General features: G+C 41.9%; 1 protein-coding gene across 1 annotated transcript in view; it reads right to left on the bottom strand.

The window, feature by feature from the left end:
* Positions 1–19,804, bottom strand: part of LOC125628853 (cytoplasmic dynein 1 heavy chain 1-like) — a 99,656-nt gene that overhangs the window by 29,702 nt on the left and 50,150 nt on the right. Inside the window, exons 35-54 of the mRNA XM_075129882.1 lie at positions 16,110–16,337; positions 15,618–15,848; positions 15,317–15,457; positions 14,646–14,879; positions 13,714–13,920; positions 13,510–13,631; positions 10,188–10,353; positions 9,806–9,969; positions 9,338–9,467; positions 7,626–7,759; positions 7,189–7,303; positions 6,868–7,029; positions 6,569–6,783; positions 6,219–6,423; positions 5,872–6,045; positions 5,648–5,767; positions 5,442–5,562; positions 3,370–3,565; positions 2,521–2,638; positions 1,143–1,358 (exon numbers count right to left, since the gene is read on the bottom strand). Coding sequence (XP_074985983.1) covers positions 1,143–1,358; positions 2,521–2,638; positions 3,370–3,565; positions 5,442–5,562; positions 5,648–5,767; positions 5,872–6,045; positions 6,219–6,423; positions 6,569–6,783; positions 6,868–7,029; positions 7,189–7,303; positions 7,626–7,759; positions 9,338–9,467; positions 9,806–9,969; positions 10,188–10,353; positions 13,510–13,631; positions 13,714–13,920; positions 14,646–14,879; positions 15,317–15,457; positions 15,618–15,848; positions 16,110–16,337 — 3,399 coding nt within the window. The remainder of the gene's footprint in view (positions 1–1,142; positions 1,359–2,520; positions 2,639–3,369; positions 3,566–5,441; positions 5,563–5,647; positions 5,768–5,871; positions 6,046–6,218; positions 6,424–6,568; positions 6,784–6,867; positions 7,030–7,188; positions 7,304–7,625; positions 7,760–9,337; positions 9,468–9,805; positions 9,970–10,187; positions 10,354–13,509; positions 13,632–13,713; positions 13,921–14,645; positions 14,880–15,316; positions 15,458–15,617; positions 15,849–16,109; positions 16,338–19,804) is intronic.

The following is a 19,804-nucleotide window of genomic DNA, read 5'->3' as shown; positions in this document are numbered from 1 at the left end:
CAGGAGTGTTTTAAGTAAGACACAAGAGGTACTGGTCCCAATCTATACAGCAATCAGGGCTCAGCTGGATTACTGTGTCCAGTTCTGGATACCACACTTCAGGAAAGATGTGGACAGGTTGGAGAGTTTCCAGAGAAGGACAACAAAAATGATTATATGTTTAGAAAACCTGACCTACGGAAAAGATTAAAAAATTGGGCATGTTTAGTCTCGAGAAAAGACAACCACGGGGAGAGTCTTCCAATATGTTAAGTGCTGTTCTAAAGAGGACTGATCAATTGTTCTCCATGTCCACTTAAGGTAGGATAAGAAGTAAGGGGTTTAATCTGCAGCAAGGGAAATAGAGATTAGATATGAGGAAAAGCTTTCCAACTACAAGGAGTAGTTAAGCACTGGAATAGGCTTCCAAGGGAGATTGTGAAATTCCCATCATTGGACGTTTTAAAAAACAGATTGGACAGACACCTGTCAAGGATGAACTAGGTTTATTTTACCTTGCTGCAGCACAGGGGGCTGGACTCGAGTTCCCTTTCAGCCCTACATTTCTATGATTCCATCAGTGCAGCTCAAGGAACCAAAAAATAAGAGGACATTTGTATGGACTGTTTGACCTGACTTCACTAGACTTGTCTAAAGAGAACATTAATATAACAGTTACCCTGCAAGATAGTTTTAAAATATGAGAAAAGGCAGACACTCAACTTTTTGTTAAAAGCATTAAGTAATCAAAATTCCTCTGAAACACATTTGAGACTTACAGAATTGATCAGTCTAATGGGTGAATTTTGTGCTTGTGAAAAAGGACTGGTTTTACCTATGCTAGCTTTCCTTGGTTTTGAGTAACATCCCACCTGCTAGCCTCGTCCTGATCAGACAGATTGCCAACTTAATTGGGTGGCCAGCATGAGGCAGTGATTGGAAGAGTAATCCTCACTCTGGTCTGTTTATCAATGATCTGCAAAGCTCTTTGTAAAAAGTCCAAAGGATGAAACATACTGAAAGACAAACTGTTGTGTAGAGAGGCCATTAAAGCCTTTTGTTTTAGAAAGGTATATAGAATGTTTGAAAGCCACTACTCCCACCCCCTGAAACATCAAAGAGAAGCCAATAAAATGGACAAATGGTACATTAAGTATTCTCACTTTTGCTTCAACTGCAGTCAGGTCTGCCTTAATTGCTTGAGCCTCTGAAATCAGCACTGCGTACTCTTCCTTGTAGAGAGCAATACTGGCCTCGAGATGACGAATCATCTGTTCTACCTCATTAGCTTTCTGTTGATTGTCTTTGGCATCATCCTCCAGTTTCTGTAGTTCATTGCGGAGAGGTTCTACTCGTTTCAACATATCCGCATAATTCAGCTGTGAAACATGTGAACAGTCAGTTCTAGATACTTTCTAGAATGGAATTTACCACGTGACTTGGGACCATGTAAATCAGCAAGCATAGTTTTTTATGGATTGAGGGCACCCCTCAGGATTTTAGGTATTCAGGATTTCATTTTAAAAAGTTTAATTTTCTAGTCTTCTGCTTAAACTGATTCACTATTCTGAGTCTGCAGGTCGCCTGAAACAGCCAAGAGGTGTGGACTGCACTATTCATCTCACTGAAGTGAGACTGAAGTTCTTTGGGAAGCCTCCAGATTTTGATCAAATTTCAAATTAAATCATGCAGTGCAGAGACAATTGCCCGTGATGCCAGAGCTCTCTCTCAGGGCGTGTAGGATGAAGGCAGGGGAGACACTGCAATGAGTCTGGAAGGCTAGAAGAGGGAAACTTACCCTTTTGGGGTAAATACCAAATTAGCGTTTCCTTTTCCCTGCACACTGGGATTAGCCTGCCCCTGCCCCCACTGAAGGAGCCCTCCTGTTTTCCCATAACAGCACTCTACTAAAGCTTCTAAAATCCCACCTGTAAACCCTCGGCCAAAGTCGACACCCACAAATAACCAACCTGGGTTTTGGATAGGGCTGGATGAGATGGTGTCTGTGCTTGCCATTGACATTACTTCAGAGCTAGATGCCCTCCCCTCAGTAAGACACGATCACACTGCTCTACAACATTCCCCACCCTTGTCAGGTGGGAGAAATGAGATCAAACCAGGCAACAAAATCTGGTCTGTGTACACAAAACTGGCTACAGAGCAAAAAGACCAGCCATTAGTCACGATTATTAAAACAGATATTTTCAACTGTCTTTTGAAAAAGTAAGTTGTAGGGTTGCAATCATTACATACAAGTTCTTATGAAATGTACTGCAGGATCCTGTTAATCATGGAACAGTTAACCGAGTATTCAAGAACACTCAACACCTTACTCTGCACGTTCACTTGAGACCAATTTCTGTTTTTACCTACAATAGCAAGCTAGACAAGATGCCACAGATCTTTGAGTGATGGAAGTCTGTGGATTCTGAGTCCTTGCATATTTCCAGCACGGTAGAACTAGTACTGATCACTAGGTGTTTGATTTCCCACATAACACTGAAGCATTCTACATTGGCGTATCAACTGCAGAAGAGTTACCTGTGCAATTGCCCATTTTACCATGGGGCCACACGCTAAGGATGCTCGGTTTACGATTTCGTAATTGTAACTTGGATTTGACATGTAATTCTTCTTCATCTTTTCCCAGATGGAGTCACTGCAAAAGAAGAGGTACCCTGTGTGCTTAACACAGCATGTGTGCAAGTGTTCAATCTGTCAGCGCAGAGTTACTGAGAGGAAATTGCCCCTTTACTACAGTAGATAAACTAAAACCAATACCTGAGATCTTCAGTATTAAAGTTGACAATGCTGCTGATGAAATTATCTCTGAGAATAACTGGTCTGATCTTTTTCCAGTCATTTGTCTCCTCACCCAACAAAAGACAGATTGATTCTAAAGTCAGTTTTACTGCAGCAGGAGGGTTGGCCATTGCTCTTACTTCAACAAGATGCTGCTTCCTTATAGAGCTTACAGCTATTAAGGGGACAAAAAAGGTATTTTCAGGGATTTAAGGCTACTGCTGGGAAATAAAGAAAGAAATTTAAGTTCAATTACTGGGAATAGTCTATATCCCAGTGCTCTGATGGCAGTATGTGCTACTCAGACTATACTTTAAAATTTATTTTAAGAGTAAAATTTAGCCCTGAGATGCATATCTTCTCCCTGATAGATCATCTTCATGAATATATGACAGAGTTTGATATTTTGTTCACCGCATAAAATATGGAGATTCTGCATATGCATATGAGATTAATTCTGCTTTTTGTGAGGTAGAAAACAAGCCCTAACATCACCAATTGTGACTACTAGTAAGATTTCTATTGTGAAAATCTTGTGAACAATTTCTTTCTATTCCCAGCAGTAGCTTGGTACCTGCAATTATTCACCTGATCTCCTCAGCAGAAAAGTTTACAATAGTTGGAATGAAGTTTTCCCTCATAATGATGGAACGTATCTGTTTCCAGTCAGTTGTACTTTCACTCAATAGTAGACAGATGGATTCTAGTGCTAGCTTCACTGCTGCAGGTGGGTTGGCCATAGAACGGACCTCTACCAGATGCTGCTTCTTTATTGATTTTACAGCTAATCACAGTGGTCAAGCCAGATTAAGCAGGAGAAAGGAAGGGTATTGATTGGGAAGAAAATGGAAGAAAAGACAGCAAAATAGTAAGACAGGAATTAGCAAATATTCATTGTGATTGTTGAGAGATTTTTAAGCTTCAGGTCATATCTAAAATGAATTAAACCTCTCTTGTAAAAACCAAATGCTTTCCACATTTTGAAAACCCTCCACCAGTATTCTCACTTGTGTGAGAGCAAGCTGAACTATCAGAAGCCTCCAAGCACTACTACAAGAGCAAGAGTTTGCACCTGGCAGCTATGTTGAGTTCACAAGTTAAGGAGCCTAAAAACAAGGTGTCATAAATATAAAGCGAAGGGTAAACCCCTTTAAAATCCCTCCTGGCCAGAGGAAAAATCCTCTCACCTGTAAAGGGTTAAGAAGCTAAAGGTAACCTCACTGGCACCTGACCAAAATGACCAATGAGGAGACAAGATACTTTCAAAAGCTGGGAGGAGGGAGAGAAACAAAGGGTCTGTGTGTCTGTCTGTACGCTGCTTTTGCCGGGGATAGACCAGGAATGGAGTCTTAGAACTTTTAGTAAGTAATCTAGCTAGGTATGCGTTAGATTATGATTACTTTAAATGGCTGAGAAAAGAATTGTGCTGAATAGAATGACTATTTCTGTCTGTGTGTCTTTTTTGTAACTTAAGGTTTTGCCTAGAGGGATTCTCTATGTTTTGAATCTAATTACCCTGTAAGTATCTACCATCCTGATTTTACAGGGGTGATTCCTTTACTTCTATTTCCTTCTATTTCTATTAAAAGTCTTCTTGTAAGAAAACTGAATGCTTTTTCATTGTTCTCAGATCCAAGGGTTTGGGTCTGTGGTCACCTATGCAAATTGGTGAGGATTTTTACCAAACCTTTCCCAGGAAGTGGGGTGCAAGGGTTGGGAGGATTTTGGGGGGAAAGACGTGTCCAAACTACGTTTCCCAGTAAACCCAGTTAGAGTTTGGTGGTGGCAGTGGATATTCTAAGGACAAAGGATAAAATTAATTTGTACCTTGGGGAAGTTTTAACCTAAGCTGGTAAAAGTAAGCTTAGGAGGTTTTCATGCAGGTCCCCACATCTGTACCCTAGAGTTCAGAGTGGGGGAGGAACTTTGACACAAGGCTATGACTCTACAGTGAGTGACTGTATACCTAAGCAAATGGTGAGTTAGAAGTCCTTCCTCCTCTTACACAATCCACTGAGAAGCCATTGTAACTAACTCTAGAGTAAATAAGTTGTAGGTAGTATTTACATTCATGATACTTATATAGCGTTTATTAAATCACTAATTCCATGAACCAGACACTGCTATCTCTTAAGAGGCAGCACCAGCAGAGACAGAACACATTAGGGGCTTGTCTAGTAAACAGTGAGCAATAAGCTGGAGTGTAAGTGCACAGCAAGGTAGTGTGCTGTAGACTAACTAACTATGTGGACCATACTAGTGCACACCAGAAATTTCCTAGTGTTTGCTGACCTACTGCTGTTTCAGGAGTTCCTATTCTAATGTGGCCTGGTATACTGAAAGATAGTAAGTAAATCTAGCAAAGCTTGACAAAAAACAGTGAACCATTAAGACACTTTATTGCTCAAAGTTTAATAAAAATACGGCTTAGAATGCAAGTCTACAGTAGCAATAATGAGAAGTTTGGAAGCTCAGTAGTGCTAGTGAATTATTTTATTTCTACTGCTTCCACACTAAAGATTAAGATACTGCTGATAAAGGGAAGGACCCAAAGTTCACTGAAGCAAATGGAAGCATGCCCACTGACTTCAAGAGCCTTTGGATCAGCCCCAAACCCCTAAAGGCAGGCATGCTGTAGTTATTTGTCAGTGCTGACTTACCATTCTGAGCTTCAATGACAGCAGGCTCGACTTTGTCTAGATCCTCCTTCACACTCATTTGCTTATCTGTAATTACTGCTTGCTGTTCGTGCAGCTGCTCTTGAATGTCTTGGCTCATAACCTAAGAGAAAGATTGTGCAACCTGTAAGATGTTATTTCTGAATATACTGCACATGTACAAAAGGTAAAGAAAGCTTTGATTTCACCTTTTTCTTCTCAGCTTGTTGCTGATGCTCCACCATTTTTTTCAGCTTGTCATTAGCTGCTGCATTCTTTACTTCCAACTCCTGGCTCTTTATTCTCAGGTCCCTACGCAGTTCTTCCAACTGTCATGAATTAAAAGATTAGAGTCTATACAGACTAAACTCAGTTTTAAAACGTTTTAATAGCTCTAATTTTATTTTAAAAAGCAAAGTTTAAAGGTATGTACCTGGTCAACAGTTTCCTTGATCTTTCGAAGACCAACATTCAAATGCATCTGCTGTTCCTCCAGCTCACTCCTTTTCTCATTGAACAAGTTGACATAATGGTTGATGAAGTCCAAGTAGTGACGTGGTGTGATGGCCATAGTTCTGCCTCCCCGTTTTGCTAGACGAGCGTTAGCCTTTCCAAAGGAAAAGGATTTTGTCAAAAGTTTGTATACATAAAACATTAGGATTATATAATATCTAGATTTTTTTAAACTCAATATTGTCATGGGGCAACATTGTTTTACTGAACTTTTGTCAGTCCACTAGAACACGGCACTAGAGATCCGAGTAGCACGGCAGAACACACCTGATGAAGGGTCTGATGAACAAATACACAGCTATTTACAATAGCTTCCCGATGTGATGGCGGTTGTGGTAACTTGTCATATACAACTGGCAAATAGTCTGGCACAGTGTAGTTTGGCTTCTCCAGATCCATTTTGCTTGTAAACTCTTTGCCAACTTGGTACAGTGCTTCAGCTGACCAGTCTCCAAACCAGTTCAAGACACACCTGCAGACAGGACAAGACAGACATTAAAGCCTGCAAAATTTCTTTTTTTAAGAGGGTATTAACAATATTCTTAATTAAAAAAGACAGACGCAAAGTGTTAAGATACTTTGTTGTAGTTAGTTCCCAAACACAGTAAGTTAGTTACCTGTTGAAGAGAGCTGGAGAAGTAGCTGCTCTGTCCTTCAGGCCCTCAGAAGATGGGTTCATGGTGAACACAACATGGAGATTGCGAATAATTTGACTGGTGAACCATTTGTACAATTCTTCATGGGAATCTAGCATTAAACCTTCTTTCTGTGCTCCCTCTTTACATTGAGTCATAAGGGTGGCATATTCATCTCCTTCAAAGAGACCAGGAACCTAATCCAGGAAATAAGTATATTTTTCTTAAAGGCTTGATTTTTTTCCTGCATAACTGCTGCTTTATACACATTTACTCGTTACCTCTCCATTGGCCAGAAGAGTATTCATTCTCTCCAGGAATCCAGAACCCAGTACATTTGACTCATCCATTATAAATGCTATTTTCTCATTCTTGCAGCCAGAGCGTCTTAAGACCATTCTCAGATCTTCATCAAAGTCTTCACCTGTGTATTTTCTATGAACCTATAAAGATTTAGCAATAGTTACTGATCTTTTTTAGCCCTTATCCTCCCTCACAATGACTTACGTTTATACATTTATCTTACCAAAGATAGAATATCTGTAAGACAACTGCAAGCTTTAACAGTCAGTTTTTTTGTTGAGTGATTGAACTAAACCAACCTTTATTTGGTAAACACTTAAACCATTCATCCAAGCTACAAATCGTGAGAGAGTAGTTTTCCCTGCTCCACTAACTCCAATGAGAAGCAAATGACCCTGGGGCTGGCGGAAGATTCTGAAAGAGATTGGTACTTCAAGTAAATTTATTGCTTGATAAATTGTGAATTAGCCACCACATTTCCAAACCTCCTTTTCTTGCAAACTTAACCTGTATTTTTTTTTTAGTACTGTGACCGGTTCGGGGGTACACTGAAGTGACTATTGTCAGTATTTCTCAGTCTACTGCTATAATTCCAACCTTGCAGTGCCCCCTTTACAGAATGCCTCTCCCAAGTAGAACACCAGAACAAACTGGTGCTCCATTCTGGACTAGTCTGAATACAGATTTGTTTTATAATTCAAACTAGACAAACCCAGGAGTTGGAAATTCAGCTTACCGGTCAATTCTTAGCACATGATCCAAAACTTCATTGAACAGCACTAGTGGCACATCAAGTTCTTCCTCATAAAACACTTTCAGCCTGGCTTTTACATAGTCTCTCAGCTCTTCCTGATCCACTGGGATATAATCCTAGAATAAGGAGGCCAATATGTAAGCAAGAGATCTAACCATCTAGAATTTAAGACTAAGGGAGAGATTCTCAACCTGCTGACCCCTCTGTGCTGGATAAAGAGGCTGGAGTGACACAAATTCCCAACTCAAGAATTGAGGAGGATCGCCACAGGGACCCCCTCAGACTCTGATGTAGCATGTGCCACGGGCAGGGCATGTAATGTTACATGCCACGGCAGCAGTGCTGCCCAGAATTTCTGCAGGCATCTGGGAAGTGGCTTGCACGATTTAGACAGCCCACTAAGACTCAAAGCTACCTTAGTCCCCACCCCACTCCCCTTTGGCTATGAGTTCTGTGCTGTGCCTCTTAGCTGCACAGTTCAGACTTTCACTTTAAGTTGAAAAACTAGTTTCCACACCAGCTCAGATGCTGCACTAAAATCTGATGCATTTTCTATTTGTACATCATGTCCGCAGAGCCACTGTAATGTAAGGCATTTAAAAGGATCTACTGATTACTTTAAGAGGCAATATAAGTCAGTATATTCATAGGTGCCAGAAAATTCCCAGGTAGATAGGTATTTGTGCTCCTCCTTGGCACTTTTACCATCACTGCAAACTCCTGATTTGAACACACATATGGTTCAACTAGTTTGAGTTACGTTATCTAACACAGGGTGCATGTATGTTAAGTGCATTTTCATAAGTGTAAACAGACAGGAGAGCATTTAGCCAGCAGGCAGAGAAGTAGATTTATGAATACCTGCTTGGACACTGAAAAGCAAACCCTAAAACATTCAGAGCAACAAGCTTTACAACCACATATTAGCATTACACAATTGTTTCTTGAAGTCAGCTGCAACAGTTGAGGTCATATAAAGGATTGGTGGTGGTGGTGGGGTGTCTAAAGCCATGAACAGTTTATTGATCAGACACTAATGTTTGTTATGAGATGACTATAGGCAATTATTGTTCTGAAAGCATACAGCTAGATACAAGACTGAGTATGCTTGTACTCCACAATCATACCACCTTGGGTCATACCTCAGATCAAGCTACACAATGATCTAACACCACTTGGGAAACCCAGGGAAACCCAGGATGCTAGGAAGTGAAGCTTGTGACTCAGTGGGTGGCACTTCTTCTTTGAGTCATTAGTTAGCCAGTGTGGTTACCGACACCACTGGCTTATTTGTTAAATAAACCAAAAAGACAACCTACATCTTCTAACTGCACTAGTCCAAGACCCCAGGATACTTTCTGCAATGCTTACCCTGGGTATTCTAGAGGTGTCCCTGTTTGGGTATATGCTCTGCCTTCAAATTCACAGTTCTACTCCCTTGATACCCAGATAGATTATGCTGTGTGCTGGATACCCATCATGGCATGCTGCATCAAATGTGTTTGCTTACTAAGTCCAAATGGTTAGCAATCCTTATTGTCAACGGTAAATCCTATCATAGCATGGATTGCACTTAGTATGCTAGAACGAGTGCTGCCTAAGAGAAGTGATGGGCAAAGATTCACTCTCTTAATAGGATACTTAGTGTCTGCAACAGTCAATGGCAAGGCTTCGATTGAGATATCCCTCTTTACCTTTGACAGCCAATTGCTGTACAAGATGGGTCTGCTCATAGCTTTCTCTTTGTCTATGTTGGGGAAATGTTTCAGAGCTACCATATCAATGTTTTCATCAGTCCAACGTCTCTCCTCATCTTCCACAAGTCTAGTTAGAGAGAAAGACAGTTACAAGCAAGCATGCAACACCTATTAAAAACAGATACGTGTGAAGGACACGCTAAGTGCTATAAATAGCAAATTAAGGCAAAGGATAATACTATTGTAAATATGAGTCAGTTCTACCTACTTGCAACTACTTAGCAATCCAACAGACACTTCTCTTGCCCTGAGCTTAGAGGACTAGATTTCAAATCCACAAAAATATTATTCTTCATATTTTGGTTATGTGTATAAGCCTTTGAAGGTGGCACTTATTTTATGAACTTAAACTTTTGTTCATTTCTACAATTTGTACTTTTAATACTATTTCCATAGTTTCTTTACCTGTCTTGGAAGAGACGCAAAGCTTCGTGTGCCCAAATCCTAATAAGGCCTTCAACAGGTAAGGTTTCTAATGGTCTTAAGGCTTCAAAGATACCTATCACCCATCGAGTCATTTCACGAGGTGAATAGATGTAGTGTGGTTGTGTCTCCTGGGTGAACCTTTCCTAAAATTCAAAACACTGGGTATAGTATATAATAGGATAAAGTTGTGCAACAATAATTAACATGCAAACAATGCTTCTCATGTCCCCATCTCACAACTACTAATAAAAACAGGGTAAGCAGGCCAAGACAAAAAGCACTGGGATTTATCTAAAGTGGAATAGTAACAAGGAAAGAGGACTAGTCAGTAGAAGTTGGGATAGTGTGTAGATCAAGTTACCTGTGACATTGTATAGAACTCTACCATGGCAGCAGTAAGAGGTTCTACATATGTGCGGAGCGATGGGATAAGCCTCAGCATTGCACGATTGAATGTTCCATATATCTGAGTAAGAGAAGCTGGTCCAGGATAGTCCACATACACCACAAGGACGTGGCGTAAAAATCTGAAAGAGGTCCAATAGCTTAGTGTTCATACCAGGAAAGACTTCACCCAAGTCAGCTAGACTAGACCTGACCGATCTATTTTCAATATTCAAAACAACTGCCATCCTTGGTGGAGATTTCATCTCAAATTAAGCCACTAAAAGTCAAAGTAGGAGAGTCAATTACTGACTTGTACTCTGCAATATCACATCATATTGGTTTGTTTCTGATCCAAGCTGCTTGTTCCATAGGGTAAAAGTAACTATTAATTTCATAACAGCATTCTCAGCCTCTGAAGTGAGTAATGTTCAGCACTCACATTAGATACCACCCTGTTGGCGAAAACAAAGTCCTCTTTGAAGTACAGGGATGTGAGTGAGTACAGTCTGCTCAGAGAGTCGAAGGTCAGAAGCAATCTAGTCTAACCTCCCATATAACACAGGCGGTAGAACTTCCCCAAAATAATTCCCAGGGCATCTTTTAGAAAAAAATGCTGTTATCTTGATTCATAGGCACCAACTTCTCCTGGCGCCGGTGAGTGCGTGACCCCCCCTCCCTGACCCATGCCTGCCCCACCTCCTCCTGCCCCTGCCCCACCCCCATATCAACCCCTTCCCCAAAGTCCCCGCCCCGACTCCTCCCCCATTGGACTCCTTCCCCAAATTCCCGCCCTGGCCCCGCCTCTTCCCCGCATCCTCCCCTGAGCGCGCCGCATTCCTGCTCCTCCCCCCTCCCTCACACAGCTTGTTACGCTGAGAAGCAGCTGTTTTGCCACAGCAAGCGCTGAGGGGAGAAGCGGGGCATGGTGCACTCAGGGGAGGAGGTGGAGGTGAGGTGAGCTGGGGCAGGGAGCTTGGCTGCTGTGGCAATTTTTCCCTGTGGGTGCTCCAGCCCTGGAGCACCCATGGAGTCGGCGCCTATGTCTCGATTTAAAAATTGTGAATGATGCAGAATCCACCCTCGGTAAGTTATTCCAATGGGTAACTACTCTCACTGTTAAAAATGTATGCCTTGTTTCCAGTCTGAATTTGTCTAGCTTCAGTCTAGCAAAGAAAGGTACAACATGATCCAGTGGCTGGAAGCTGAAGAGCCCATTATTAAATATTTGTTCCCTCTGTAGGTACTGTGACAGGGTCAGGCCAGATGCCTACAGGAGTGTGATAGAAGGTAGATACATTAGCTCCAGATTAAGCAGGTCCCTTTCCCCTGAGTAAGATAATGGGCTGTTCCAGAACAATCAGGAAGTTTCTGGAACCAATTAAGAAGCTACCAGAATCAATTAGGACAGGCAGGCTAATCAGGACACCTGGTTTTAAAAAGGACCTCACTTCAGTTAGTGAGGTGTGTGCGAGGAGCTGGGAGCAAGAGGCACGCAAGAAGCTGAGAGTGAGAAGGTGTACTGCTGGAGGAATGAGGAGTACAAGCATTATCATACATCAGGAGGAAGGTCCTGTGATGAGGATAAAGAAGGAGTTGGGAGGAGGCCATGGGGAAGTAGCCCAGAGAGTTGTAGCGGTCACGCAGTTGTTACAGGAGACACCTTAGACAGCTGCAATCCACAGGGCCCTGGGCTGGAACCCAGAGTAGAGGGCAGGCCCAGGTTCCCCCCAATCCCTTCAACTCCCTATTTGATACAAGAGGAGGTGACCTCGACTGTGGGTTCCACCAGAGGGGAAGGTTCCTGGCCTAGGCCCTGACCCACTAGTTGGGTCAGCAGAGACTGCAGGGATTGTTCTCCTCCCTTTCCCCATGCTGGCCAGTGATGAGGTTAGCTGAGTGAACGGCAGGTTTGAGCCACTAGCAAAAGTGGCCAAACTGAGGGCTGCCGTGAATCGCTGAGGCGAGCAAATCCGCCAATAAGCGCAGGACCCCCCAAGGCAGAGGAGGAACTTTGTCACAGTACTTACAGACTAATCAAGTCCCTCCTGAACATATTCTTTGTTAAACTAAATATCTTGAGCGTTTTGAGTCCATCATTATAAAAGCAGGTTTTCTAATCCTTTATCATTCTTGTGGCCCTTCTCTGAACTCTCTTCAATTTGTCCACATCTTTCTTGAATTGTGGGCATCAGAACTGGACACAGATTCACAGTGGTCACATCAATGCCACAGTGGCCACACAGCAGTGGTCACATGAGTGCCAAATACAGAGATCAGGTAAACCTCTTTATTGCTATTTGTGATCTTCATTTAAGCATCCCAGGATTGCATTAGCTCTTTTGGTCACAGCGTTACATGTTCAGCGGGGACCTCAAGTTCAACTGATTATCCACCATGATCCCCAAACCTCTCTCAGGATAGAGTCCCCCAGCCTGTAAGTATGGCCAACTTTCTTTGTTCCTAGATGTATGTATTTACATTTAGCTTTATTAAAATGCATATTAACTGCTTGCGCCAAGTTTACCAAGTGACACAGATTGCTGTGAATCAGTGACCTGTCCTCATCATTATTTACCATCCTCCCATTTTTGGGTCCTCTGCAAACAATCAGTGATTGATAAATATGTTAAATATCATATGGTCAAGAACCAGGCCCTGCGCAACCCTACTGGAAACAAGCCCACTCAATAATGGCTCCCAGTTAACAGTTACATTTTGAGACGTATCAGTTAGCCAGTTTTTAATCCATTTAATGTGTGCCATGTAACTTTTATATCATTCTAGTTTTTTGTGTGTTTTTTTAAATCAAATTGTCGTGCAATACCAAGTCAAATGCCTTATCTAAGTGAGTATATTATGTCAACGCTATTACCTTTATCAACTAAATTTGCAATCTCATCAAAAACAACAAAGTTAGTTTGACATGATCTATTCTCCATAAACCCATGTTGATTTGTATTAGTTACATTGCCCTCTATTAACTCTTTAACAATCAAGTCCTGTATCAGCCACTCCATTATTCTGGCTGGGATCTAGGTCATCCCATTTACCCTTTTTAAAAACTGGCATTTTAGCAGCTTTCTTCCAGTCTTCGGAACTTCCAGTGCTCCAAGACTTATTGAAGATCAACAGGAGCCTGATGGACTGTTAATGAGCAGCTCATTTGGATGCAAGGTATTTTTAAACCAATATTTGACGCTACAAAAACTGGATTCCAATAGTAGAATGTAAAGGAATCAGATACTCCATTTTGCAGATCAGTACTATAGTTTTAGTAGCTTCAGAATAGTATTTACCTATGTGAAAGTGGTTTCCTTCCAGGATCGGTAGGGGAGTTACAAGCTCCAACAATCTGAATCCTCTCTAATTTCACCCAGGTCTGATCCGATGTACGGTAGAAGCCTCCATGTTCCACCATCTGAATGAGGGAATTGTTTTAATATAAGAAAGTTTCCATAAAAGCATAACAGTAGAATCCTTAGTTTCACAACAAAACAAACCTGTCTAATGAAGGATATGACTCTCTGCGTGCCATACTTATCCATATCTGGCAAGTTGATTTCGTCACAGAACAGCACCAGCCACTTTCCTAGCTGCACGGGGGCCAGCACCACTCCATTAGGTGTACGCCTGTACTCACAGTAATGATCAAAAGTTTTCAAAAGTAGCTCAGGGGTAGTAGCACTAGAGAAGTTAAGTCCAACCACCTTTAAAAAAAAAAGGGGGTGAAAGAGGTAAATTCATGAAGACATTTGATATGTTTTAATAGCTTGAAGTCTTAGAACCAAAGTTTCAATAGATTATCATTCCTCAGTAACAAATATATGTTACAACTTGGCCTTCAGATTGAAAATATATGCTGTATGTTGACTAGATACTGATCACTGGATACTGTTTACACAAGTATTTGGGTCACTACAGATATGTAAAATTCCTTATAGACTTTGCCATCAAAGTCTGTTATGTGCCAGTAGTACCCACCTGTTATACATACTGTCTCTCATCACTGTTAACAGGTTTAAACACTCATATACCAAGACGGAACAGCTACTTGAACTCAAAATACTTTTGATTTAATACTGAACAAGTGGAAAAAAGCCAGTACTACTGCTGCTAGTTAGAAAGGAAGAACAGATGGCCTTGAAGTTAAGGGACTCCTGGAGTTAGGAAGAGTCTAGATCTTCCTGGTGACTATGGGCAAGTCACTGATTTCTGCTTCAGTTTCCACTCCCTTTTACAGTTCATGTTTCTACTTCACAGAGTGTTATAAAGATACATTCATTTACTTGGGCAAAGAGCTCTGATACAAAGAAGCTTTTGCCATGTAAGTAGAGAGGTGTTGCTGTAATCACGAGAGTAAACCTTGTAGGCAGCTTTTACTTGTTATAAATTTGCTATTATTCAATAACCCACACATAAACAGAATAGTTACCTCCATATCAGGGAGGGCTCTGAGAGCACTGAAAAGGGTCATAGTCTTTCCAGAACCTGGTGGGCCACAGAGCACTAGGGGTTTGTGTTCCGCTAGCCAAGTATACAGCAAAGCTTCATGCCGGACAGTATCTAGGGTTGGTACTACAACATCAAGAGCAGCAACCTTGTGTGTCTCAACTTCAATCTGAGGAACCTTGGACTGCCATGGGACCCATTCACCTGTAATTGACACCTAGGTGAACAGAAATAGTTAATGTACAAATTTAGTAGAGAGATGTGTTTCAATGGGGTTCTCATCATAACCCCATCGTATTTTACACAACTTCATGCTTTAATCTGTGAACTCAGTTAGGCTTTTAACACCTGCAGATTTAATTCTGTGGGACTAGTTTAGAAGAAGCTTGGACTACACAATAAATTATGTACCAACTGAGCAAAACAAACAAAAAATAAAATAATCAATCAAATTTAGAGTGGCTTGCCTTGAGCTAACTTGTGAGATACTAATTTACTCCCATTGAGAGAGGTTAATTTAGAAATAGTGGCAAAGAGTCCTGTGCCATCTTACAGACTAACAGATGTATTGGAACATAAGCTTCTGTGGGTCATTCTGGTTTTGTTTCTTTAGGAATTAGGTTTGTAACTATACAAGGTACAAGAGGCTATTACCTCATAATCAATTATGGGTATGTTGGGTGCTGTGGGCAACGGTACAGTGGTGATTCTCCTAATGTATTCTCCCAGCTCTGCTCTCATTTTCAGTCCACTGTCTCCAGAGAATGACCACAGTATTGCATAGACCAGGTATCTCTGATGGAAGACAAGAGAAAGTTTAGTCCACACAAATGCAAAAAAGTATTACTTGTGTTTGAAGGACAGCTGAAGAAAATACAAGGAGACTATTCAAAAAGTCTGGTAACTGTGTTCATCTTTAGGCTTTCAGATCACTTTGCTGCAGTATTCACTTTACCTGGATATAACGCTCCAGTTGCTCTTTCTGCATAGGGAAATCGGGATGGTTTGCATTGTACTGGGCTACATTGCGGCAAGCCTGATGCAACATAGAGAACAATGAACCAAGACAGCGCAAACGAATGAGGTCCATGATATGCTCTAACTTGAAAGCATGTTCAAGAGCTTTAGTCACTAGTCCATTAGATGTGAAATAGGGCTGCATAATTGTTGCTGCATCTCTTTGAATCTGTTGGTAAAGACATTAGCATTGTTCAAGGAACTTGGTTTGTAGTCTTAAGTCATAACACTAGATTTTAAAATAAGTTTGTGAATAGCATGGGTTCAAAGTGTCATACTTTAATTGGGGAATACAACACGCAAGTTATATTTTGTTAACTCAATGTCTATTTATATTCAGTACAGCCGGTAAGATAAGCTTTCAAGGCACTTCCTACTTTTAGTGGGTCTGGTGTCAGTCCACAGTATTACAATCCATTCCAAGTTATACCTGCAACATTGGAGAAGCTGCTTCTTCACCTTCATCTTCTTTGCCCTTTCGCCTGCGCTGAGCTTCCTTTTCATCTTCATCCAGAGGGATGCTTCGTAGTCTGGCCAAGAAATTATTGAATATCATGTCTGTGCTTAGAACATCTTCACTGAACCAGACCATTCCGCACCTTGACACTGTGGCCAGAGTAGCATATTTCAGATCCTGTACCTCAAACATGATACGCACCTAGAGAGAAAGTGCAGACATTTAAGAGAAGTTAGATTTTATGTTCTACTGAATCTATTACAGTAACTCCTCACTTAACATCGTCCCAATTAATGTTGTTTCATTGTTACGTCGCCGATCTGTTAGAGAACATGCTCGTTTAAAGTTGTGCAATGCTCCCTTATAACGTTGTTTTTCTGCAACCAGTGGACAAAGCAGGTGGCTGCCAGAGCTAGCTGTTGGGGGCTTGGAACCAGGGGGGACCGGCAGCCCCACTATCAGCTCCCCTAAGTTGTCTGTGCGACAGCCATCCAGCAGGCTATCAATTGCTGGGCAGTTCAGGTATCCCTCCCGCCACTGCCATGTGCTGCTCCTGTTCTCTGCCTTGGAGCTGCTCCCGGGAACCTCCTGCTTGCTGTGCAGGGGGTGGTGGGGTAAGGAGGGGTGCTGATGTCAGGGTGTCCCTATACGTGTTGGTATATGTGAAAGAAAATGTAGAATCAAATGAAATAAAAATCTTAAATGAATCCACATGTTCCATAGGATCTGTATGTATAGTAATTCCATGCTCTAATAAGAATATAACAGTAGGGATCTATTATCGACCACCTGACCAGGACAGTGATAGTGATGATGAAATGCTAAGGGACATTAGAGAAGCTATCAAAATAAAGAACTCAATAATAATGGAGGATTTCAATTATCCCCATATTGACTGGGTACATGTCACCTCAGGACGAAATGCAGAGACAAAATTTCTCGATACTTTAAATGACTGCTTCTTGGAGCAGCTGGTACAGGAACCCACGAGGGGAGGGGCAATTCTCGATCTAGTCCTGAGTGGAGTGAAGGATCTGGTCCAACTATAACAGGACCGCTTGGAAATAGTGACCATAATATAACAACATTTAACGTTCCTGTGGTGGGAAGAACACCTCAGCAGCCCAACACCGTGGCATTTCATTTCAGAAAGGGGAACTATGCAAAAATGAGGAGGTTAATTAAACAGAAATTAAAAGGTACCGTGACTAGAGTGAAATCCCTGCAAGCTGCATGGGCACTTTTCAAAGACACCATAATAGAGGCCCAACTTAAGTGTATATCCCAAATTAAAAAAGAGCTACTGTGGCTTAACACCATGTAAAAGAAGCAGTGACAGATAAAAAGGCTTTTAAAAAGTGGAAGTCAGATCCTAGTGAGGTAAATAGAAATGAGCATAAACACTGCCAAATTAAGTATAAAATGTAATAAGAAAAGCCAAAAAGGAGTTTGAAGGACAGCTAGCCAAAAACTCAAAATAATAATAAAATGTTTTTTAAGTACATCAGAAGCAGGAAGCCTGCTAAACAACTAGTGGGGCCCCTGGACGATCGAGATACAAAAGGAGCACTTAGACGATAAAGTCATTGTGGAGAAACTAAATGAATTCTTTGCTTCAGTCTTCATGACTGAGGATGTTGGGGAGATTCCCAAACCTGAGTCATCCTTTGTAGGTGACAAATCTGAGGAATTGTCACAGATTGAAGTGTCATTAGAGGAAGTTTTGGAATTAATTGAGAAACTTAACAGTAACAAGTCACCAGGACCAGATGGCATTCACCCAAGAGTCCTGAAAGAACTCATATGTGAAATTGCGGAACTATTAACTGTAGTTTGTAACCTGTCCTTTGAATCAGCTTCTGTACCCAATGACTGGAAGATAGCTAATGTAATGCCAATATTTTAAAATAGCTCTAGAGGTGATCCCGGCAATTACAGACCGGTAAGTCTAACGTCAGTACCAGGCAAATTAGTTGAAACAATAGTAAAGAATAAAATTGTCAGACACATAGTAGAACATAAATTGTTGTGCAAAAGTCAACATGGTTTCTGTACAGGGAAATCATGTCTTACTAATCTATTAGAGTTCTTTGAAGGGGTCAACAAACGTGGACAAAGTTCAGAGGACACAGTGTACTTAGATTTCCAGAAAGCCTTTGACAAGGTCCCTCACCAAAGGCTCTTATGTAAATTAAGTTGTCATGGGATAAGAGGGAAGATCTTTTCATGGATTGAGAACTGGTTAAAACAGTGGTTCTCAAAGCTGGTCCGCCTCTTGTTCAGGGAAAGCCCCTGGCGGGCCAGACAGGTTTGTTTACCTGCTGCGTCTGCAGGTTTGGCCGATCATGGCTCCCACTGGCCACGGTTTGCCCCTCCAGGCCAATGGGGGCTGCGGGAAGTGGCACAGGCCAAGGGACGTGCTGGCTGCCCTTCATGCAGCCCCCATTGGCCTGGAGAGGTGAACCGCGGCCAGTGGGAGCTGCGATAGGCTAAACCTGCAGATGCGGCAGGTAAACAAACCGGACCAGCCAGCCAGGGGCTTTCCCTGAACAAGCAGCGGACCGGCTTTGAGAACCACTGGGTTAAAAGACAGGGAACAGAGGGTAGGAATAAATGATAAATTTTCAGAATGGAGAGGGGTAACTAGTGGTGTTCCCCAAGGGTCAGTCCTAGGACCAATCCTATTCAACTTATTCATAAATGATCTGGAGAAAGGGGTAAACAGTGAGGTGACAAAGTTTGCAGAAGATACTGAACTGCTCAAGATAGTTAAGACCAAAGCAGACTGTGAAGCACTTCAAAAAGAACTCACAAAACTAAGTGATTGGGCAACAAAATGGCAAAGAAATTTAATGTGGATAAATGTAAAGTAATGCACATTGGAAAAACTAACCCCAACTATACCAATAGGATGGGGGCTAATTTAGCCCTGGTCTACACTAGGAGTTTAGATCAAATTTAGCAGCATTAAATCAATGTAAACCTGCATGCGTCCACACAATGAAGCCCTTTTTTTCCACTTAAAGGGCTCTTAAAATCGATTTCCTTACTCCACCCCCCAACTAGCCTTAAATCGGCCTTGCCGGGGTACTGTGGACACAATTAGACGGTATTGGCCTCCGGGAGCTATCCCAGAGTACTCTATTATGACCGCTCTGGACAACACTCTCAACTCAGATGCACTGGCCAGGTAGACAGGAAAAGGCCTGCAAACTTTTGAATTTTAATTTTCTGTTTGCATGGTCACCTGCAGCTTGCCATGCTGGCCAGAGCTCATCAGCAGAGGTGACCATGATGGAGTCCCAGAATCGCAAAAGAGCTCCAGCATGGACCGAACGGGAGGTACGGGATCTGATCGCTGTATGGGGAGAGGAATCCGTGCTATCAGAACTCCGTTCCAGTTTTCGAAATGCCAAAACATTTGTCAAAATCTCCCAGGGCAAGAAGGACAGAGGCCATAACAGGGACCCGAAGCAATGCCGCATGAAACTTAAGGAGCTGAGGCAAGCCTACCAGAAAACCAGAGAGGCAAACGGCCGCTCCAGGTCAAAGCCCCAAACATGCCACTTCTATGATGAGCTGCATGCCATTTTAGGGGGTTCAGCCACCACTACCCCAGCCGTGTTGCTTGACTCCTTCAATGGAGATTGAGGCAACACAGAAGCAGG

Source organism: Caretta caretta, chromosome 6, assembly GCF_965140235.1.
Source record: "Caretta caretta isolate rCarCar2 chromosome 6, rCarCar1.hap1, whole genome shotgun sequence".
Taxonomy (NCBI): Eukaryota; Metazoa; Chordata; order Testudines; family Cheloniidae; genus Caretta; species Caretta caretta.
The sequence above is the reverse complement of the archived record's forward strand: the minus strand, read 5'-3'. Positions and strand labels throughout refer to the sequence as shown.